The 22,797-nt window shown below is 44.6% G+C and overlaps 1 protein-coding gene and 1 long non-coding RNA gene across 2 annotated transcripts in view; one reads left to right on the forward strand and one right to left on the reverse strand.

Annotated features, from left to right (window-relative positions):
- Positions 1–16,141, reverse strand: part of DLD (dihydrolipoamide dehydrogenase) — a 23,342-nt gene extending 7,201 nt beyond the window's left edge. Inside the window, exons 1-11 of the mRNA XM_019543541.1 lie at positions 16,039–16,141; positions 15,203–15,278; positions 14,931–15,010; positions 11,497–11,565; positions 9,523–9,592; positions 8,984–9,084; positions 5,389–5,532; positions 5,124–5,225; positions 3,165–3,355; positions 1,018–1,188; positions 316–505 (exon numbers count right to left, since the gene is read on the reverse strand). Coding sequence (XP_019399086.1) covers positions 316–505; positions 1,018–1,188; positions 3,165–3,355; positions 5,124–5,225; positions 5,389–5,532; positions 8,984–9,084; positions 9,523–9,592; positions 11,497–11,565; positions 14,931–15,010; positions 15,203–15,278; positions 16,039–16,077 — 1,233 coding nt within the window. The 5' untranslated portion in view covers positions 16,078–16,141. The remainder of the gene's footprint in view (positions 1–315; positions 506–1,017; positions 1,189–3,164; positions 3,356–5,123; positions 5,226–5,388; positions 5,533–8,983; positions 9,085–9,522; positions 9,593–11,496; positions 11,566–14,930; positions 15,011–15,202; positions 15,279–16,038) is intronic.
- LOC109315713 overlaps positions 1–20,722 on the forward strand; it is a 24,610-nt gene extending 3,888 nt beyond the window's left edge. The window contains exons 3-5 of the long non-coding RNA XR_002102588.1: positions 8,824–8,831; positions 12,045–12,050; positions 20,675–20,722. This is a non-coding gene — a long non-coding RNA (uncharacterized LOC109315713). The remainder of the gene's footprint in view (positions 1–8,823; positions 8,832–12,044; positions 12,051–20,674) is intronic.
- The last annotated feature ends 2,075 nt before the right edge of the window (positions 20,723–22,797 follow it).

The raw sequence follows: 22,797 nt of genomic DNA on the forward strand, positions 1-22,797 counted from the left end.
ATCTAGATTTTCTTTATTTTCTGCCCCAGCCTCAATTCATAGGAGCTCTATTTCTTGCCTTGTTTGCTGAACACTTCCTGAGCACTAAGAAAGAACCTCCCTTTGCCACGTGGTACTTATATCAAATTCCTTTCAGTGGTGCATCTACATGTGCTATTAAGTTGAAACAATAAACTCTGGCGCTATCAAACCAGAGTTTATCGTTTCCTGGGTGCCATGTTTACAGTTTCTCCACAGAAGTGTGCATGCTCTGAACAGAAAACTTAACAATAATGGTAGACTTGCACATTAAAATCTCTCTTAGCCCAGCAGTACCTCCTCTTTCAACTGTTCCTCTGATTTGCCAACCCAGGCAACTTCTGGATGTGTGTAGATCACTGAGGGCACACAGTTGTAATCAATATGAACGGCACCTCCTGCCATCCCCTCCACACAAAGAATGCCTTCATCCTCTGCTTTGTGAGCCAGCATAGGTCCAGCAACTACATCACCAATAGCATAGATGCTAACAAGAACAAAAGCACAGCCATTTACAGAGATAACTTACAATATATTCGGTATACTATAACAAATAGCTTTAACACAAAATGTTTGTAAAGCAAGAAAGTTATAAAAATTACCCCAATTTGTCTATCAAACTGAAATCATATTCTAACAGTATTGACAAAATAAATGGCTGAGCTATTACTGTGATTTATACAATGTTCAGTTTTCATAAAAGAGCTCATTTAGTACAAGAAGAGATACGGGAAATCACACTGTGAATCCCATTTTACTTCCTGTGTGTCAATGAAATACCAAACCTGGTAACAATTTATTTTGAAATACAAATTTTGAATTTTTCTCTATTGCAACTACATTCAGCTACCATTTAAAATAAGAGATAGCACTTCTGTAGGTTAAATAAACTTAAATTTTTAAACAAAAGTTCTATTATACTTTACTGGGAATGTGTGGAAGAAGTGTGGAAGAAATAATATAGAACAGTTATTGAAAATTTGTTTTAAAATTTCTTACTTTGGAATTTTTGTTTGGAATCTAGTATTGACTGGAATTCTCCCCTTGTTATCAAGTTCAACTCCAAGATCTTCCAGACCAAGGTTCTTAGTGAAGGGACGTCGACCAATACAAACTAGAAGTACATCACAGGTGATAGTTTCTGCCTTCCCACCAGCAGCAGCTTCAATACTGAAGAAGGATTAGAAAAATAAGTGAGATGGCTCCATAAAAATGTTAAACAGAACTGGAAATTGCTTATTACTTTGTCTAAACAGCAGTTGAGATGAGAAGGTATTTAAAAGTTCTCAATAAAATACATGGAATCATTTCAAACAACAGCATACTTCATGCTGAACTGGCACAGCAGATTCCTCTTTAGCACATATCGCTTATTCATATACTTTAGAACAAAAACATTTGCTATCTATTCATGGATCGGGGTGCTGCGAGGGGACCCTTCATTTTAATCATGGATTTGGGGGGGTTTACCAGAGAATTCATGATTTTTTTTTATCAGGGAAAACCAGGATCCCTGATAGTTAGGCATAAGATGTGACTGAATAACTGCTACAATTTTCTTTAGACAGCAAGTCTTTAAAACCTGAGCAAAAAAAGCTGGGGGGTGGGGAAGGTGAGAGGTTGGGTGATTTGCAGTGCAGGGTCACATTATTATTGGAAATTAGGCTAAAACAGACAGTTAAATAATATTTTAATCCCACACCTAACATTTTAAAACTCTATCTAAACATTTTATAGTTATGGCCAGAGCACTTACATCTCCAAAATTAGATTTCATCATGTAAATGCTTCAAATAAATCCCCATTGAAAGATGGCTGTTTAGATATCCCACATTGCAGAGAACAAGATAAAGTTATTTGATAAGCTTGCCTCCAGCAGAAATCTATCCAGCACCAAATTTTACACAATTTTATTAGGGCCTTAACTTGCTCCCAACCTCACAATACCCAAATTAAATGCCTCTGTGGTCTCCAGCTACAGCATGACCAGAAAAGAAATGACATTTTTATCTCCTCTGAACTCAGGATGTGGCCTGTGTCGATTTTGATATTTGAACATGGTAACTGCATTTAATAATAAAAAGCACCATTACTACTTCGATACTGATTTACTGGACACACTGCAACTGTTTGTCTGTTCACCTAAAAATTCAAAAGAATTGTCTTCTCCTTATAGCTGTTTGTTTGCAAAATCTTTGGTGCTTGCACTGGAGAACTGTGTAGTCAAAAGTGAATTATCATACAAGAATCTGACTTCCAACAAGGGACAAAGAATTTATGAGTTCTGAAGAAGTTAAAAAGCTTACTTAATATACAAATATTCTAGTAGTATTAGAATGAGCTGATGGTCCAGAAATTAAGCAAGAGGCAAGGATTTCTTAGTGTGATAACTTTGACTGGATCAACTCCATAGTTGGGATACAGGCATTCTTCAGGTCTGAGGAGTAAGAAGTTTAATTTCTTAAAGTTTGACTACTTTTTCTTCAGACATGAAGAATTCCTTCCATTAAAAGCATGTCTAACTCTATTCCAACTATGCAGTTGGTTAAAATAAAAAAATATCACCCTAAAAAATCCTTGCCTCTCATTTAATAGTCTATTGAGAATGTATTTGTAAAGCATGTGTGTGGGAGGCTTCCAATGAGGCATCATCTCTTTTGTATGTTTCTGTATTAGCCACTTTGTTAGAAACCTCCTCGGTAGTTGTTTTTTAGCTATGAAAATTTACCATGGGATGTACTACCTAGCTCTCTGTAGTGCTCAAACCTCCCTACCCTCCTTCGGCAATCCCTCAGAGTCGAGAATTGTCTTATCAGTGCATCTGAATATGGTCGAGGAGGCTTATCCAGGATCAACAAGTTCTACTTCAGCTCATACATGTTTTGCAGTTGCATGGAAACACATGGTATACAGGTTCCCAGCAACTGCAGTTTTATATCCTATGCATATAATGCCTTGCAGCATTGAACAAAGCAAGGCTGCTGTTTCAGGTCTAACTTGGAAGTGAATTCATTTTGGGACCTCAAGTCCCACTGTGATTAGTCTGTAGTTCCAATTATACACAACAACATGTAAAAGCTGTAATTTTAAGTGGCTTTCCAGAGGCAATTCATATCACATTTATATTTTACATGTTAAACACTTACAAAACATCTATCTTTCCATCTGGCTTCTTGGTAGCACCGGTAACTTTGGTATTCAGTTTAAACTTAAGTCCTTGTTTTTGAAGAATACGCTGAAAGTTTTTAGATATCTCCATATCGATCCCCATTCCACCAACGTGGCCCAAGAACTCAACAGCAGTTACTTCTGCACCAAGACGCTGCCACACGGAACCCTTCAGTCAATACATTAAAAACATATTTTAAAGAAAACCTGTAAGCTTCCAGGCTTTATTATTTACTGCTTGGGTTTTAAGTTCTTTCAGAAAGGGGTAGTCTCTACCATACCAACATCCTCATTGGGACTTATAGTCACAATCATGACAGGAACACAGAAAAGCACCTACAGACCCTCAGACAAAAAAAGCTTATTTCTATTATGCTAGGACAGGGCTGTTCAACTTCCAAGCAGCCAGAGGCCGCATGCCTCATGGGCCACACCAATGGGGGGCTGTATGACCTACAGACCTCACCAGGGCTGCAAAGTCAAAATAATGCCAAATTGCTTTAACTATATTTAAGAGAATTCACTGTCAAATCATTGCTCTAGATGTGGATAAGAAAATACAAAGACAACAACTATAACTATGACTATCAGCCTAACAAGTTATCCACCCTCCAACTTGAAAGGAGAGGTAAATATGGTACTTCTCCATTATGATCATCATCATAAGAAACCGCTGAGTGGATTTTGTACCTGAGCTGGCAAATTTTCACAACAGCTTTCTAAGGCCAATTTTTAACCTGTTTTTAGATGTGAGATATATAGAGGAGATGGAAACTAACTTAGCTGGCCTGCATACTTTGCCATTGATTATTAATTATGGGTTGGCTAACATCAGGAAATCTTATCATAATATGGCTAGATGCATAAGTAAATATTTAGCATATGTAAAAGGTGCTAAAACATGACCCATAAAGAATATAGCTTCCCCTTCATGTGCAAAGCAGATACAGTATAGCAACTGCACTGCAACTTCCCACATGGAAGTGAGAGGGCCTCTAGAGTGCAGCTGGCAACTTTTCAAGCCGGGTCTGGTTCAGCACAAGCTGGGTGGCTTCCTCAGCACATAAATGGCAGGGGGGCTTTCCATGCTTTCCCTGCACCAGTGCTGGCATGAGGCAGCTGGGAGCTTTAAGCTGCACCCACAATGCTGCCACTTGTCTCAGACCCCATTCATCTGCTCAGGTATGGACACAGCTGCCGGGAAACTGTGCTGGGGACCGACAGCTGGAAGTTGTGTCCATCTTGCTACTGCTTCTGTATTGCAGCTGGGAGAGGGAAGGAAGCAGCAGCAATGTGCATGTAGCCAGGGAGAGGCTAGGGGGAAGAAGCAGCAGTGGCAAGGGTGCAGCTAGAAGCTGCCCAGACCTGATGCTTAGACCCAGAGTGGGCACAGGCAAAGCCCTCAGACTCTGCAAGCTGAATCCGGTGGCTCAACATGCCATATTGACAACCCCACTCTACACTCATCCAATCCATCCCTTTTCTGCTAAGACTGCCAGGTCACAGCAGTTATAATGACAGACACATATCCATCAAGAAATGAACTACAGCTAGGCTTTTATATAGAGCAAACTGTGGCCAGCAAAGTTGCAGTAATTTGTCTGGTCCATAAGAGCACCCAGGCCCCCTTCCTTCAAAGGAATGTTTGAGGACAAGAGCATATGGCGTTCTGTCAAGAATTCTGAGAGCCAACAGTGGTTGACAGTTCAAAATGTTTGGGAATTGGAGTCATCAGACCATAATTTTAGGATAACCTGGGATAGAGATCAGAACCAGGGAATTAGAAAAAAAATCCCTCATCCATCCTGTCTGATTAAATACTACCACAGCCTACAGGCTAAAGTATGTAGTTCCAGATCCTTTATGGTCAAATGGCACCATCGTATTTCTCTGTATATAGGAAAGCTAAGTTGTATATAAAAAAAAAAACCTCTCACCAATTCTACACCAATGACTCCTGCACCAATGACAACCATCTTTTCAGGAACTTGCTTTAGAGACAGTGCACCAGTGGATGATACAATAGTGTCTTCATCAATCTAACAAATAAGAGAAGAAGAGAAGTCTACAAGCTTATGTATCTGAACCCCTATCCCACAACAATGGCTGAAAAGCTATATGAAAATACTTCTTGGTGAAAATTACCAATAATAATACAATAATGAAGGATAAAATGCCAATAAAAAGTTTTCATTTATGTACCGTAATTCCAGGAAAGGGAGCAACTTCTGAACCTGTGGCTATAAGGATGTTCTTTGTATTGATAAGTTGAGTGCTGCCATCTTCTTTGGTTGCTGTGACTTGGTTTTTGCCGGTTATTTTTCCAAACCCAGATACATGAACAACCTTTATAAATGAGAAGAGAGTAAACATGATGTAAATCAGGATCTCATTCAATCTCTAGGGAAGCACGCATTCTCCACTAACGAAGGTTAGCTTGACACAGTGTTAAAAACTGAAAAAGTGAGGTACAGTCAGGCTCACCTCAGTCCCTGGAAAAAATCATGGAGCAGGGCCTCAAGAAATCCATTTCTAAGCACTTGGAGGAGAAGGTGATTAGGAACAGTCAGCAAGGGTTCACCAAGGGCAAGTCACGCTTGGCCAATCTGACTGCCTTCTGTGACAAGATGACTGGCTCGGTGGACATGGGAAAGCAGTGCATGTGGTGTACCTTGACTTGAGCAAGGCTTTTGATACGGTCTCCCGCAACATTCTCATAAGCAAGTTAAGGAAGTACAGTAATGTGGTTGGATGAATGGAGTAAGGTGGAGAGAAAATGAGCTGGATCACTGAACTCAAAGGGTAGTAAAATCAATGGCTCAATGTCTAGTTGGCAGTCAGGATCAAGTGGAGTGCCCCAGAGGCTGGTCCTGGGACCAACTTTGTTTACTATCTATATTAACAATCTGGAAGATGGAACGGAATGCATCCTCAGCAAGTCTGCAGAAGACACCAAGCTAGGTGGGGTACTAGATACAATGGAGGGCACGGACAGGATTCAGAGAGACCTAGATGAATTGGAGGACTGGACCAAAAGAAATTGCATGAAGTTCAGTAAGGCAAATGCAAAGTCTTGCACTTAGGACTGAACAATCCCATCACAGGTATAGACTGGGGACTGACTGGTGAAGCAGCAACTCTGCTGAAAAGGACCTGGGAATTACATTAGACAATAAGCCAAATATAAGCCAAGTTGCAAAAGCAGCTAACAGCATACTGGGCTGCATTAGTGGAAGTGTGGCCAGCAGATCAAGGGAAGTGATTATTCCCCTCTATTTGTCATTGGTAAGGGCACATCTGAATTACTGTATCTAGTTTTGGGTCCTCCACTACAGAAAGGATGTGGACAAATTAAAGACAGCCCAGCAGAGGGCAGCAAAAATGGCTGGAGAACATGGCTTATGAGGAGAGCCTTAGAGAACTAGGCTTATTTAGTCTGGAGCAGAGAAGACCTAGAGGAGATTTAATAGCAGCCTTCAACTACTGGGGGTGGGGGGTTTGAAAAAGGATGGAGCTAGACTGTTCTCAGTGGTGACAGATGACAGAACATGAAACAACGGTCTCAAGTTGCAGCAAGGGAAGTTTAGGTTAGATATTAGGAAGTATTTTCTCATTAGAAGGGTAGTAAAACACTGGAACAAGCTACCCAGAGAGACTGTGGAATCTCCATCGTTGGAGGTTTTTAAGACCTTTTAAAAACAGCCTTGGCTGGGATGATCTAGTTGGGAATGGTCTTGCTTTGAGCAGGGAGCTGGAATAAATGACCTCCTGAGGTCTTTTCCAATCCTAATTTTCTATGGCCGCGTGTAGACGAAACAAGGGGCATGTCTGCATGACACTTTAAAGCAGGCTAAATGATTTTGCACCAGTTTAACTGCGTCGGTGTTTGCACACATCGGCAGCATATTGCGCATTAAGTAGAGCCACTGTAGCATCAGTGGCGTAATGCGCCTTAAATGACTTGGGGCACAGAGAGCTAAACTCCAAGGAGTCTTAGTTTGCTGTCCCTACAGCCTTGGGGCAAAGCACTAGGCTCTGTGCAGCTCAGGGGCTCTGCAGGAAGCAGGCAACCTGTCAGCAGCCTGGGAAGACGGGCTCTGCCCAAGAAAAGTGGTGAGCCTGATCTTGTTTTTTTCCCCCTGGAGCCTGCCTGCCTGAGCTGCACAGGGGCCCGGCACTTCCCTCCATGACTAAGGTGCCTCCCGGAACCCTCTGAGCCAGATGTCTCCGCGCAGGTGCTGCCTAGGGTGGGGGCTGCCGCTGTCATGGACAGAAGCACCAGCCTCCCCCACAACCCAGGGACTGCTCTGCCCACCAGCAGCTCACCCTGTCCTCCCTGCTGCCAGAGAGGCAGCTAAGTCAGTGTGGTGTGTGCGGGGTGGGGGTTTAAAGGGCCCTAAATTGAAGCGGTGTTTTTAAAAACCCACCACTTCAATTTAGGGCCCCCGTTTCATCTACACATGTTCTGATTCTATATTCAACTGACATGCCATCCTTCCCCAATGAAGGACAGCTTACAACATTACAATGAAAAACAATATATTACAAAAATAATTTTTTATATATATTTATATACATAAATTTTATTTTTGTGTGTATGTATGTATGTATGTAGTTCTTATTATATAAGAGTGGGTTTGTGCACACGCACACAAAATCGAACTCGCATCCAAAAGCACTCCTCCCCACCTTGCTCTGCTGCTAACCCAACCTCACTTCCCAATCCACATTCACTGCTGCCATAAAAGATGCACATTTTCTTCCCATGTGCTCTCCAACAACACCCATTCCCACTTCCCTGCCTCATAAGGGAGGAGGAGGGCTCCCATGGGTAATGTGCCTCCTAAGTCCTTAACTCCACCTCTCACAGGGAAGCTATGGCTTTCCCTAAAACCCACTAATCCACTCCTCCCCCTGTACCCTCCCTGGAAAAAAAACACATTATTTAATTTAAAGTTATAGCAAGTAATACAATAATAACCTCCTGCTCCTACTGGAGGGCAATATCAAGGGGCACCCTTGAATATCACCCTCTAGCACTAGTCTGCAGTCCCTATAAAGCCTGTAGACTGGCTGAGCCCTTCCTCTTTCCAGCTAAAGTGGCATGTAGTAATCTACATGGAGCACATCACGGGCCACCGCCAGTACACCGAACCCTCCAGACGAGCCGCCACCGGACCGGACCCGGAAGACGCTGCCGCCTGAACTGCCCCCGCCCCGCTTCGCTTTGAGAGGACTTCGCCGCCATGGACGACCCCGCCCCACCCGAAGAGGACCCCCGCGATCGGACTTTATGGACTGAGATGCTCTCTCCGAGCCACTTCCTCCAACATTGCGGACCACTGTAACGGGTTTGTGTGTATCTATCTCCTTTCCCCTTCCCCCTTCCACATCCCCCACCCCCGGGCTTAGTTGGCTAACATTGTATGGTATGTAACTTAGTCGCGTTCCCCTCCTCTCCCCCATCCCTCGATTGTTAGTCCCTTGCTCGGGCGCTTTTATTTCCATCTCAGCTTTGTCATCTTTTTCCTGGATTCCCCATCCAAAACATCTACTAATAAAAGTCAATCTGCTGAGCTGTCCTGTCCCCTCCTCACCCCCACCCAGCTCAGACCCCACAGTAAGGAGTGGGGGCAGGCAGAGATGTTAGCTTCTGCTCAGCTAGAGGGAAGGGTGGGAGTACAGGAAAATTTGGCATCATATCTGACAGCTAGATAGTCACGCTGCAAGTTAAGTGTTCAAACTCCATCACTGAAACAAAAATATAATAGGTGTTTTTGCACAGACCCAAACTAACCTTATTCTGTTTAAATAAATGGGCAATTCCACCTGTTAAGGCCTTCACGGCACCACTCTTCTGCTCCATCATCTTCTCTAAATTCAAGCGGAGTCCTGTAACTGTAATTTCCATATTTTTAGCTTTCCTTATATTTCAGTATCTTTATACAGCTCCCTAAAATGATGTGAAAATGAATAACACTTCTTTGTAATGCAGTAAGGGATGCTGAACAGCCACACTACATGCACTAAAGCAGCATTCCACAGTTAACGTGCTAAAAATTACATATAGTTTTCAAACATGACAACAGGCCAGTTCCATGTTGTTGCAGTTACAAATTGCACTCTGCCACGCTTATCCCAGATGCTAGTTTAAAGGAAGAGAAACACAACTTTTAACCTCCCAATTAACCTAGTACTTACAAAACAGCATGTATCCTACCTAAGCTTTCCTACCACCCTTCCAAGGAAGTTGTAAAGCAAGCCAATATTTATATTTGCATGTGTGCAAGAGACCACTTATATTTAGAATGCTACCAGTCTATGCTGTATACTCACCTTCAATTCCTCTACTAGCAAAATCCTTTCCGTGGGCCAAATGATACAGATGCGAGTTGTTCAGCAAAGCCTGTGACACACAAAAAATAAAGCGTGAATGAGAACTTACATTAAAAGACCCAAGAGGCCAAGATTTCTCTTCATTCCAGTATCAGCAACAATATATTTTAATTCTGGCTTTCCAATATAATTCATCGTTACTACCAGTCTGACATACAGAATTTAAACAGCACATTTTTACTGCATTTCTATTCTAAGGCTACTTGTACACTTGACGGAAGTTTAGTTCTCCCTAAACTGAAACAGTGGGTTTAATTGGTGGGTTTTTAATTGTAAGAATTAAAAACCCACCATTTCAATTTAGAGCCTCTGTCACTGTTAGGAGAGGGGGCCCAATCCTTTTTTGTTTTTTTCCATCAGAGCTTGCCTGCAGCCAGGGAGTGAGCTGCCACGGGGCCCCAAGGTGCTCAGAGCAAGCACCCAGCCCGCTAGCACCCTGCCTGGGCAGCCCCGGTGGATATCCCTTCATGGCAGTGAAGGACCACCCCCCCCCAGCTCAGACACTGCCCGCAGCTTGCTTCCCACCCCCCACAGTGGAGCCTGCCAGCAGCTGGGGGGGAGAGCTGCCAGTGGGCCAAGTGGCCCCCCCAAGCTGCGGGGGCCTGGTCTTTCCCTCCATGGTGACTGCACCTGCCAGGGCCATCCCGGTGAGGTGCTAGCAAGCTGGGTGCTGGTTCCGAGCTGGGGCAGCCCCCAGACCACTAGCACCCCATCCAGGCAACTGCAAGGGGGCAACACCACCGCAGAGGGAAGGACTGGGTCCCCCACAACTCAGACACTGCTAGCAGCTCGCCATCTGGCTGCAGGAGAGGTGGGCAGGCTCCACCAGAAAGGGGAAAAAAAGCAGGCCCCTCACTGCTTTTTTGCTTTTTTCCACCGAGGCTTCCAGCATCTCAAACTGTCCCTGCTGCCTTCCTGATGCCTGAGGCCAGGCTGGCTTGACCCTGGGGTAGTGCAGAAAGGCAGCAGGAGAGTGGCTGGGTGTGCTGTCAGCTGGAGAAGGTGCACTATGTGCTGGATCTCAAGACACTCCAAGGTGCCATAGAAATTCCTCTCACAAACCTTACCCCATTCCATTAAGTGGAAGAAGGTGACAATCTTAGAGTTGTCAATGTTTTACTAACCACTTAGAACCTATACCTTACAACATTTATGTCCTTCTTCCACTGCCTTTCAGTCTGGACGATTCCAAAATACTTTATCAAAATTAAACCACAAGGAATATTCTACACAAGGATTAAATTTAACAATGGCACAAGAGTAAAGACTACAAAATACTATGCAATTGAAATGGAGGCGGGGGGAGAGAAGATGTATCCAAATATACTACTTCTCAAAAAGGAAATTTGGCAAAAACACTGAAATGAAAAGCAGGAATAAAAAAAGTGAGCAGGACCCAGGTTTACGTTCTACAAAAAACAAAACCTAAAAGGCAATTTAAAAGTCAGTGGGGCTGGGAAAAGAATAATTTGATGAGAGAAGGAGTCTAGCTTTTCTGGAAACTAGTGGCATTCTATGGGCCCATAAGGCTGCAGTTGCACAAGTGCAGAAAAGGATCCCAAGGGGAAACAAGAGTTATTAATGTGGCAGTGTTACTAGCTGAAAGGCAACAGCTTAAAAAAGCAAGTATTTCACAAAAAGGTGAATACAGTTTTCTGTAAGTGTGGAAAGCTCACGATAGCACATACCTGTTAGGATGAAAAAGTTAATATACACTATGGTCATTCACAAAAGTATTTAAATGGAATAACTCCTTAATGTACCATTTTGTTTATGGAAGAAACGCATACCAATATCATTCCTTTAATCGCAGGAGTTATGGCAATTTACACTACTTGAGAATCTATGCCTGGTCTCTTCTCACTCCCCAACCCACAATGAAAATGAGCCAAAAACAGACAGATGTACACTTACCTTGGAAGGAATGCATCCAACATTCAGACAGGTCCCACCCAGGGTTTCATTTTTCTCTACACAGACAGCCTGGATGAGAAGAGAAAATTCTTTTATATCCAGACCACACTCTTAAGGTACATCTATGCTGCTGCTGCTACTGCATGTCCCAGCTGAGATGCCCCTAAGCATTCCCCATCCACCTGCTCCAATCCCACTCTCCAGCATGTTTGTGCACAGCTGCTGAAGCTGAACACAAGACTAGTTTTAGAATCTTCTTCACTGATTTTCAAAAGAAGGCTGATAAACATTTGTCCAGGGTGATAGAGGAATAGCATGTCCAGCAGTTATAGACTACATGACCCTTGATGTCCATCCTGCTTTTTTATTTATTTTAAATAAGCATAATTGCCAACTGATACTTGCTGTTTTGGACAAAAAAGCAAACTCAAGCAGGTACTGAAAAGGGTGCTGGAGGGCCTAAGAACGGACTTATCTATCACAGCTTCATTTAAAAGACAGTTCTTTGGTCCTGCTCCCTTCAGCACTGTAGCATTCAGTGTGAAGAGTCAATGGTACATTTTTCACAGGCTGGGCCAAAACAGGACCTGAAAACACAGCAATCCTATTGAATGGGCTCCTATTCAAGGACCCTCCCAATTGTAGTCCTTGTAAATTTCTTTACCAGATTTAGTTAGAAGCAGCTTTTCTGGAAAGCTTTTGCAAAAACTGGAAAAAAGAAAGGATTCCTCTCCTGCAGGATCACAGTCTCAATTCTCCTCCACAGAGAAGCATCTGGCACCAGATGACTTCACTGACTCATTCAAATCTCACAACCTTAATTCTCAAGGTGGTTCTTAAATCAAATGACTGAAACACACTAGGCAATGACTCAGGGGATGGGAAGATGGAGACCTCAAGCATCACAAATGCTACTATATGAACTTCTAATAACTAAGCCATTGTTTCTGTGCACCAATGCAGGAAGTGACAGTGCCAAGGACAGAACTTCTTGTGTTGAAAACATCATGGCAAAAAAACCCCAAAACACCACACTCCAATCGCCCCACAAATTTATACCAATAGTGATATAGGAGAAAAACAACGTGAGGCTGGCATCATGGGCTTAATGGCAGCCTCACAAAGGATCAGGAATAGCCAGACTAGTTTGCAGGGAGTATACTAATACCCCAGATACCCATCTCCTCCTCTGCCTGCTTCAAACGCATGAATTCAGGAAAGGTAATATAGGGGCTTTGAGGGCTGATTTTAGAAGCTGTGACTCCATTAGTACACCCTGTCTCTAAATTGTGTGGAAGCCCTGCCCCATCTGCTGAGCTATATCTCAGTATCACCAACTTCAAGAAAGCTCCACCAAATATGAAAGAAAACCAATACCCCTAGGTAAAACTCTCTTCTTCAACAATGGTGTAGTGAAACCACCACACTGGAATTTGGGGGCAAGGCCTGTGTTGATGGAAGTGGCATGCACACTGATGTAGCCATATCCATTCAGGCCTGACTTGGTGGATTTGACTTTTAAAGAACTCCAGCCCATCCATTTACAAGTCCCAGAGGAATTTTCTACTAGGTTCCCTCAAGAAAGACAGAGGCCCTTCTCTTGTTTCTGCAATGTTCAGCCTGACATGGACAAATATTTCCAGCAGCAATATATTCTGTAGTTGACTGCCAAGGCAGACAGTGTGACAAGTTTAATTGCCTCAGACACTGGTCTGCCATGACAGAAATGAAGCTTCTGAGTTGTCTCTTTCCCTTCTCAAAATCATGTTTATGATAATAGCATACTAATAATCTTGAGGGAAATGTTTGCCTGCTTGTTAATCCTACAGCCACAAAGCAGAAATTTAGTTCTCTCTCATTCTTTTGGTGCTAATGTGCCAAATAACTTAAGGCTCTTGATAAACTCTACTGACAAACACATTCAAGCACTGGTGGCTCAGGCCAAGAAATATCAGCAAACAAGACCTCAATACAATGCTGAACAGCAAGAAAAAGAAACAGTTAACAGTAAGAAATTCTTTTGTACAGAGAACTAGAGAAATCATTAACGGCAACAGACTCTTATTCGGCTGAACTTTACCAGAAACAACAAGAAGAATAAAGACTATTCAGCAGCACTTCACTAACATTCAGAAAAAACAAGACACTTTGCTCACTGCTGCACTTGGAGGCAAACCTGGGTGCAAAAGGAACATTTAGAGATCAGTATTTAGACATGACAGCAAGGAGGGACCTAGAACACACTTGTCTGCCACCACAGCCCTGCAAGATTAACAAAAAACAAACAAACAAACAAAAAAAACTTATAGCAGAGCTGCAATCCTATTTCTTTCACAGAACCTTAAGGCAGAAAGAATTGGAAATTAGTTGTTCCTGAACCATGTCCTTATTACAACATTGTCTAAAAACTGCTGGTAGATATTACTGGTCAGAACTTTGCAGTGTGTTTTCCTGGAAGAAACTGTTCTCTAACACTTGCTACTTTTACAAACATATATACTCTCACAGGCTACCCTATTTCTTTTGTTTTAAAGCTTAGCTGGTGTATTCATTATTGACTACTATATTTGTTATTGATTTTAATCTATTCCATAACTCACATTTAGAAGTGGATAGGTTGAACAATGTACAACAAATCATTTAACCTTTGTTGGTCAGTTTCCACATTAACCCTTTATTTGTGAAATCTTTTATCTAGATCAGCAGCCAGCAACCTTCTCAAGCCTCAGGTTAAAACAACCTAGCTCTGGTCCAATGTGGGTCAGGTGATTTCTACGGTGCATCAGCACAGCAAATCTATCCCTGTGCCCATACTGGCACCACACAGCTGAAAGCTATATCTATGCCACCAAGGCTTCTCCCAACCCCTGCTCCCTGGCTGAGGCATGGGCACAGCTTCCAGGTGGTGGGAAACTGCACTGAAGCCAAGCAGCTGGAAGATGTGATCACGCTGATGTTGCTGCTTCTATGCCACAGCTGAGAAGTAACAGAATGTGAGGAAAAGAGGGAGAAGGAGAAGCAGCAGCAGCAGCAGCATGGACGCAGCTTCCACCTACCCAGCCTGGCACAGCTCCCCATTAGGGGAAGCTGCATCCATGCCGAAGCTGCGGAGAGGCTAGGGGAAGAAGCAGCAACAGCAACAACAGTGCAGCTGGAAGTTGCCTGGCCCTGGTGCAACTCCTTGCTGCTTAGCCTTGGCATTAGCACAGGCAAATCCCTTGGGCCATATCTGGCCTGCAGGTGATATGTTGCTAACCTGTGACCTAGATTGCAAGCTCCGTGGAACAGGACTCTCTTTTACATACATATGTAGTTCTTAGTGAACTTAACACTCAATAGGATAGCTTCAGTTCTCTGGCCCTGCAGGAATCCCTCTTAGTGTACCTGAATTACGCTATTTTCTCTCTTGCACCCAGTACAACTTTCCATCTTACCTTAAAGCCAAGTTGAGCTGCTTTGATAGCAGCAACATAGCCTCCAGGACCAGAACCAATGACTGTAACATCTGCCTCGACTATGGAAAAAAAGAACATCACTTTTAAGTTACTGTTGTTTCTATAACTTTGGTTTACTGCAGTTTCACTGTGAAAGCCTAGAATGCGCCACACACTGACCACCCACAGGGCAAAGAGAAAGCTAGTTTTAGAACTACACTTGAAATGCTACTTCAGTTCCCAAAAATGATTTCACAACCATCAAGTCTTACCTTGCTCTGCAAAGGTCCTCTGTGGCATTGCGCAAATCCCCGGAAGGCCATGTCGGACTTGGCTAAAACAGCTTCTCTAGAAAGAAAAAGCAGCGTCGGCAAAGTTAAGCATCTCGGCAGGGCAACGGCAGCCTGGGCCACCTAATGCAAGTCTCTCTATTTCCCAGAGCCACTGCTGCTGCACGCAGGACTGACCATGGTTATTTGGAGTCAGTGAAGAACATCACAGTCAGAGCAATACTGAGCACAGGGGTTTTGCCTTCCTCTGTAGCGGGGGACAAAGGCCTCTATCCAGGCCCTACTGAGCGTGCAGTGACAATATTTTATAGAAGCAGGATGCCAGTGGCCGGGGCTCCCCTGCTTTTGCTGCAGCACATTGGGGTGTTATGACCTGTGTCACGTGAGGGCTGGTGGTAGTTTTACACAGACTTTAGGTGCAAGATCGGCCTGTAGGACCCATCCTGCCTCAGGCACCCAGTTGCACACAATGACCTATGCACTCCCCTCCCACACCCTTGGCTTCACCTTCCTGACCCTGAGCAGCCATGACACTGAGCGGCCTTGACCCCAAGTGCAAGGGCAAGGCCCAGGGCAGCCCCCCCAAGGGAGCCCCGTAGCTTGCACCATTCGGGGGGAGGGGAAGTGGCTGGGGAGGGAGGCGCAGGAGCGGTCCCACACAGACCCCACCCGCCTAGGAGTAAGACACTCCATGCAGGGAGCGGGGAGGAGGCGCCCCCCGCCCGGGAGTGGGACGGTCCATGCAGGGGGCGGGGGGCCGTGCCCAGGGAGGGGCTCAGCGAGGCGCAGGCAGCGACGCCACCCCCCCCCCGCGGTACCCAGGCGAAGGCCCCGCTGACGCGGCTCCAGCTCTGCATCGCCCCAAGGTCTCCGTGCACTCGCGCAGGCGCACTAGGGCTGGGGGTGGAGCCGCGGAGCAACCGAGGAGGACGAAAGGATCCTGTCGCAGCCAGAGCGCCCCCTGGCCTGGTGGCCCGCGCGGGGGCGGGGTTATGCAAACGAGCCCCAAATATGTAAAAGTACCCGAGGCGGCTCCGCCCCCCCGGCTGCGGACCCGCGGGGCGCGCGTGCGACCCCCGGAGCGGTTTCGTGTTGGCGGGCGGGGTCTGCGCGGGCACAGGCCTGCACGGCCTGTGCAGGAACAGTGGGGAAAGCCAGACGGCCTCTCAATTAAACCTCACCTCTACTGGTGTTTCGAGGGTCACTTATTTTCTAATGATGCCAGAGGCATCTACCAGTAACTCCACGTGAGGAACATGCGGAGCAGTCGACTAGATGCCAAAAGAGTAATACTATTATCAGGGGAAAACTCTTACTAGAACTCATTTCTTTAAGGCAGTCTTTAAAATGTCTGTGGCAGTTCAGTCTAGGATTTATGCCAACAATTCAGCCTTTGCCAGTTCTCATTCTCTGCATACGACAAAGGCTGCCAGGAGGTGGCAGTGCTTGATTAGCTCCCTGAAGGAGGTGGACCTCATTGTATTCATACAATCAGGGAAAATTAGGGTTGGAAGGGACCTCAGGAGGTCATCTAGTCCAACCCCCTGCTCAAGGCACGACCAGCCCCAACTAGATCATCCCAGCCAGGGATGGGTCTAACTGGGTCTTAAAAATCTCCAAGGATGCAGCCTCTACCACCTCTCTGGGTAACCTGTTCCAGTGCTTTACTACTCTCCTGGCGAACAAGTTTTTCGTAATATCTAACCTAACCTTCCCTTGCTGCAACTTGAGCCCATTGCTCCTTCTTCCGTCATCTGCCACCGAGAACAGTTTAGCTCCATCCTCTTGAGCCCCCTTCAAGTAGCTGACAGCTGCTATTAAGTCCCCTTCCAGTCTCCTGTTCTCTAGACTAAATAAGCCCTGTTCCCTCAGTCTTTCCTCATAAGTCATGTGCCCCAGCACCCTCACCATTTTTGTTGCCCTCTGCTGGACTCTCCAATTTGTCTACATCCTTTCTGTAGTTGGGGGGTGGCGGGGGGCAATACTGAACACAGTACTCCAGATGTGGCTTCACCAGTGCTGAACAGAGGGGAAGAATCACTTTCTTTGATCTACTGGCAACACACCTACCAATGCAGCCCAGTATGCTGTTAGCCTTCTTGGCAACAAGAGCACACTGCTGGCTTATATTCAGCATGTAACCCTCATGTCCTCTTCTCCAGAGCTGCTGCCCAGCCAGTCAGCCCCAGTGTACTAGGGCAAGGAATTATTCCATCCTAAGTACAGGACTTTGCACTTGTCCTTGTTGAACCTCATGAGATTTCTTTTGGCCCAAACCTCCAATTTGTCTAGGTCACTGAATCCCAGCCCTACCCCCCAGCATATCTATTACTCCCCACAGCTTGGTATCATCTGCAAACTTGCTGAGGGTGCACTCTGCCATCTTCCAGGTCACTGATAAAGACATTGAACAAAACTGGGCCCAGGACTGACCCTGGGGCACTCCACTTGATACTGCTGCCAACTAGATATCAAGCCATTCATTACTACCCTCTGAGCCCAATGCTCCAGCCAATTTTCTATCCACCTTACAGTCCATTCATCCATATGCTTCCTTAGTTTGCCTGCAAGACTGTTGTGGGAGACCGTATCAAAAGGCTTGCTAAAATCGAGGTACATCACATCCACCAGTCTCCCCACATCTACAGAACCAGTCACCTCATCATAGAAGGCAATCAGGTTGGTCAGGCATTACTTGCCCTTGGTGAATCCATGCTGACTGTTCCTGATCTCTTTCTTCTCCTCCAAGTGCTTAGAAATAGATTCCTTGAGGATCTGCTCCATGATTTTTTGAGGGACTGAGGTGAGGCTGACTGGTCCATAGTTCCCTTTCTTAAACATGGGCACAATGTTTGCCCTTTTCCAATCATCCATGACTTCCCCTGATCACCATGAGTTTTCAAAGATTATGGCCAATGGCTCTGCAACCTCATCAGCAGACTCCCTCATCACCCTTGGGTGTATCCCATTTGGCCCCATGGACTTGTATACATCCAGCTTTTCTAAATAGTCCCTAGCCTGTTCTTTTGCCACTGTTGGCTGCCCACCTCCTTCCCAAACTGTGCTGCTGGTGCAGTAGTCTGTGAGCTGACCTGGCCTAGGAAGACTGAGGTGAAATAGGCATTGAGCACTTCAGCCTTTCCTGCATCCTCTGTCACAAGGTTGCCTCCTCCATTCAGTAAAGGACCCATACTTTAACTGATTCTCCTCTTGCTACTGACATACTTGTAGAAACCCTTCTTGTTACTCTTCACATCCCTTGCTAGCTGTAACTCCTATTGCTCTTTGGCCTTCCTGACTTCATCCCTGCATACCAGAGCAATGCTTTTATACTCCTCCCTATTTATTTGTCCACGTTTCCACTTAAAAGCTTCCTTTTTTGTGATTTAGTTTACTGAAGAGTTCCCTGCTAAGCCACGCTGGTCTTCTGTCATACTTACTTAGTCTTCCTGCGCATTGGGATGGTTTGTTCCTGCACTCTTAGTAAGGCTTATTTAAAGTACAGTCACCTCTCCTAGACTCTTTTCTCCCTCAGTCTGGCTTCCCAGGAGATCTTGCCCATGTGTTCCCTGAGTGAGTCAAAGTCTGCTTTTCTGAAGTCCAGGGTCCTTACTCTACTGCTCTCCATTCTCCCTTCCCTCAGGATCCTGAACTCTATAATCTTGTGGTCACTGGTGCCCAAGTTGCCATCCACTACCACATTCCCCACCAATTCTTCCCTGTTTGTGAGCAGCAGATTTTTTTTCACTTTGTTCGTTCTCCTTTATTTAGCTACAACAGAAGTACAAGAGCAAATCAAACCCTATTCAGTGGATCCCAGCCGTCTTTCCTGCCCAAGTGCAGGAGAACTCGACCTGCTGATCTGTAAGGTCCCTTCCAACCCCTAACAACTATGAAACTATGAATCCACTAAAGAAAAATAAACCTGTTCTGCATACAAGTCCGTGAAACCAAACTAAAATATATAGAAGGATGTAGCAGAACCTTTCTAAAACATAAGGAATCACATTGGAATATTTCTTAAAGTAAAATACAATAGAAAATTGACCGTTTAAGAGAACACATTTGTTAAACAACAAGTTAATGCACTCAACAGGTTCCCACTGTACCATTCCATTGGCTCTTTAAATACCAGCACAACTCATTTTAGATGTAAACTTGAAGCTTATATGGCAGTTTTTTTATCTCAATTGAAAATAAAAGGTAACAGAATGATGCTGTGATGACAAAAGCTGGACTCTGGCCCCTTGAAGTCAGGATGCTCTGGTCAGGAACTGGCTCTGGTCAGGAAAATTGCAAGCAATGGTCTACCTCCCTTTCCCAGCTCCCATATTAAATAATACACACCAATTCAACTTGTTCTTGGTCTGTAGCACCCTTGCTATTGTAGAGTCTGCTCCTGAGCAAAAGCTGCCCTTCATGCCAAAAGGAATAGTGCAGTGGTTCTGTGATATGGATAAAACTGCACAAGAGACTGAGTTAAGACCACCAGGCACACCTAACCACTGCAGTGAACCCAGACCTCTTGTATAAAGCTGGTTAATCTGATTTGTCAACACTTTGTTCAGAAATATAAAACCCAGAATAGAGTTTACAAAATAATTTCCTTATAGAGCATCTTAATGTCAAAATATTAACAAAAACATAGTTTATGTTGATGCTGAAAATAGTGGGTTTGGAAAAGTAAAACAAAACAAAACAAAGCTGTTGCTAACAATAGACAGAAGTACACTAAACTTTTTTAAAAAAGGATCCAAGGTACTTAGCCAAAATGGAATCATTTGAGACAAACTGTTTATGAAGTGAGTTGTCCATTGCACATAAATCTATCATAAGTGTTAACATCGACTATGTCAATTTAATTTTCGGACAAGCTGCAGCCACTAGACTTAAACGAAAAAAGAATGCTAATGCAAAATGTAAGAAACCTGAAGCACTTAAGCTTTTAGACAAATGTTTAAGTTGAAACTGTACCTATGCCTCAGTTATTTAAGAACTTAAAATTGAAGTTGGCATAAACCCAGCTCAGCTGGGTTATTAGACCCTTTCCTCCTGTCCCCAGACTAAATCATGAATCCTTAGAAAGCTCCAGTCTCAGTCTCCCATGGTCTGTAGTAGGGTTTGCCCAGGTTTTCTGAGTGCATCGGTGCAGATAGGCTGAGTGCATTAGGGGACAACAGATTTCACAGATTTCATAGATTTCTAGAGTTGGAAAGGACTTTGTAGATCATCAAGTCTGACCCCCTGCTCTATGCAGGAAGGAATGCTGGGGTTAAATAACACCAGCTAGGTGCCTGTCCAATCTCTTCTTGAACACCTCCAAGGTAGGGAAAAGCACCACCTCCCTAGTTTCATTTAATTTAGGTAGGACAAACTAAATAAAAAAGGGAATGCAGAGAGAGATGCCATGAAGGAGAGCAGACAGAGTTTGGAAGTAGAGGTGATCCCAGGGAGCTGCCATTAGGGGGCACTCTCAGTGAAGAAGTTTCAGCATGAGGAGCAGCAATGCTGCTCTGGTGATGTGGTGCAGTGGAAGACGCTGTGTAATAGTGTTACCATGCCCATTTTGAGGCACTAGTAATGGGTGAGAGATGTGAGTGTGATGTCCAAAGGCACTGCCCCAAGCAGTATGTCCAATGCCAGTTTGCACATTACTTTCTGCTTCCCATTGAAAGGCATAATTATTCAGGTGAGACACAAGTCGCCCAATGACTTGACAATGTCTTAATCATTTTAGGATCCTTTAGATTAGTGGTGCTCAAGTTTTTGGCATAGTGGGCCAGGTGAGCAGTGCAGGGCCAGTCCCAGTATGCCAGGATCGAGCATCGTTCTTCCCCTACCTAGCCCCACATGCCCAGATAGGGCCTCATGCCACCTTGACTAGCTGCCTGAGGAACTATCACCATATCTTTTAAACTCAAAAGGTGGCTTGTCCATATGGGCCTTGAATTTCTCAAGCATATTTTAACAACCCTCAAAGCAGCAGAATGTTGGCCACCATTGTCCCCCTGCTTTATCTGTGGCAGGTTTGAGTGTTATGCCTTGTAGTTGTGTCAGGGTTGACTGCATAGTTTTGCTAATAGGTTAGACAAGAGGTGCTCTATCTGGGTCAGGAAATTTGGCAGGGGGGAACAGTGGAAATACTGCCAGCCTCCCCCATTACCCGGTTCCCAAGCCTCCTGTAATGGGTCAGAGCTGAACCATGCTCACTTCCCTCCACAGGTAGGTTTGGGGTTGGGTCATGCCCCCTTCCCCCTGCACAGCTGGACTGGGGGTAGGCTGTCCCACGCCCCTCTCTGTGTGGCCAGAAGGGGCCCCACCGTACCCACCCTGGGTGCAGGACTGGGACTACCAGATGGATCCAACCTGTGCATAGACTGAATACTACCCATCTGGCCCACCAGGCAAAACATTTGGGCACTGCTGGGTTCAACAATGGATTTGCATAGGGTGATTTAGATAGGGATGATCCTGCCTGTGGTGGAGGGTTGGACTGGATGACATCTGAATGTCCCTTCCAGCCCTGTGGTGGGATACTGCTTTGTGATTCTATGACATCAAGAAAAAGAACAAGGACTAGGTAAGTGAGGAACAGGAACAGTGGGCCAGAGACTGCACTGTTTTTCTCTCTTACCCAACAGCCATTACAAATATATTTATCTTGTTCACAGAGCCCTGATGGTTCTAGGAGCAACCACAGTCAAGAGGAGTCCTTGGCACAAAGTAGCTGAAGCTGTCTGCTGTGTGAGGGAGAGATTTCACCAGTGACTACAGCAGCTGCAGTCACATTGATGGCCTTGTATTTCTGCAGGCCTAGGCAATTTGGGTATCTGCCAGGTTAGTAGGAAGGCACTTCACTGTATTTTATGAGAAGGCAAAACTCACCATATAACCAAAAGGTAGGGGATTCCTCATGGGGAAAATGTACCCCACCATAACTTTGTCTGGTCTCTCTCTGCATTGTCCTAAGAAAAGCTGCATGTCCTAAGAAAAGCCACATCTTCCCATGCATTTAAGAACTGTCACCTTGTTTCTACCATCTATATTTTTCCCACTGGTAATTTAGCAAAATGTTTACACTCCCATTCACTTGTTAGCTGTGTAATCTTTCAAAACATATCTGAATCACTTGGTTTGCTTCTACTAGTCCCACATTTTCTGGACCTTCTCACAAACTTTGCCAGCATTTCAGTATGGGAAAAATATGACAAGTTACTGCCATTCAGTAAAAAAGTTTGGTTGTCAGTAAAAAGTTTGCAGATTGTCAGTAAAAGAAGTTTTAAAAGAGAGGTTTTACAATCTGAGTCATTTTACAAGACAATAAAGATCCCAATCCTGGTGCAGAAAACTATAAATGTAGTGCTTTTTTATTATTCTTAAGTTCATTTTTAAGAGATATTATTTGCTCAGTTTTTATTTTGCTGCTGTCCCTCCTTTTACCAACATTAAGATTATAACTGGCTGGTATAGTTCCACTCTTCCACCACTGCCTTTTATTACAGTATGACTGTTAGTACTTACAAAAGGTGATGGATTAAGATTCCTGGAGAATGAAGCTTTCCAGACAGCATGAGAGT

The sequence above is a fragment of the Crocodylus porosus genome, unplaced genomic scaffold (genome assembly GCF_001723895.1).
Source record: "Crocodylus porosus isolate Cpor-Errol unplaced genomic scaffold, CroPor_comp1, whole genome shotgun sequence".
NCBI lineage: Eukaryota > Metazoa > Chordata > Crocodylia > Crocodylidae > Crocodylus > Crocodylus porosus.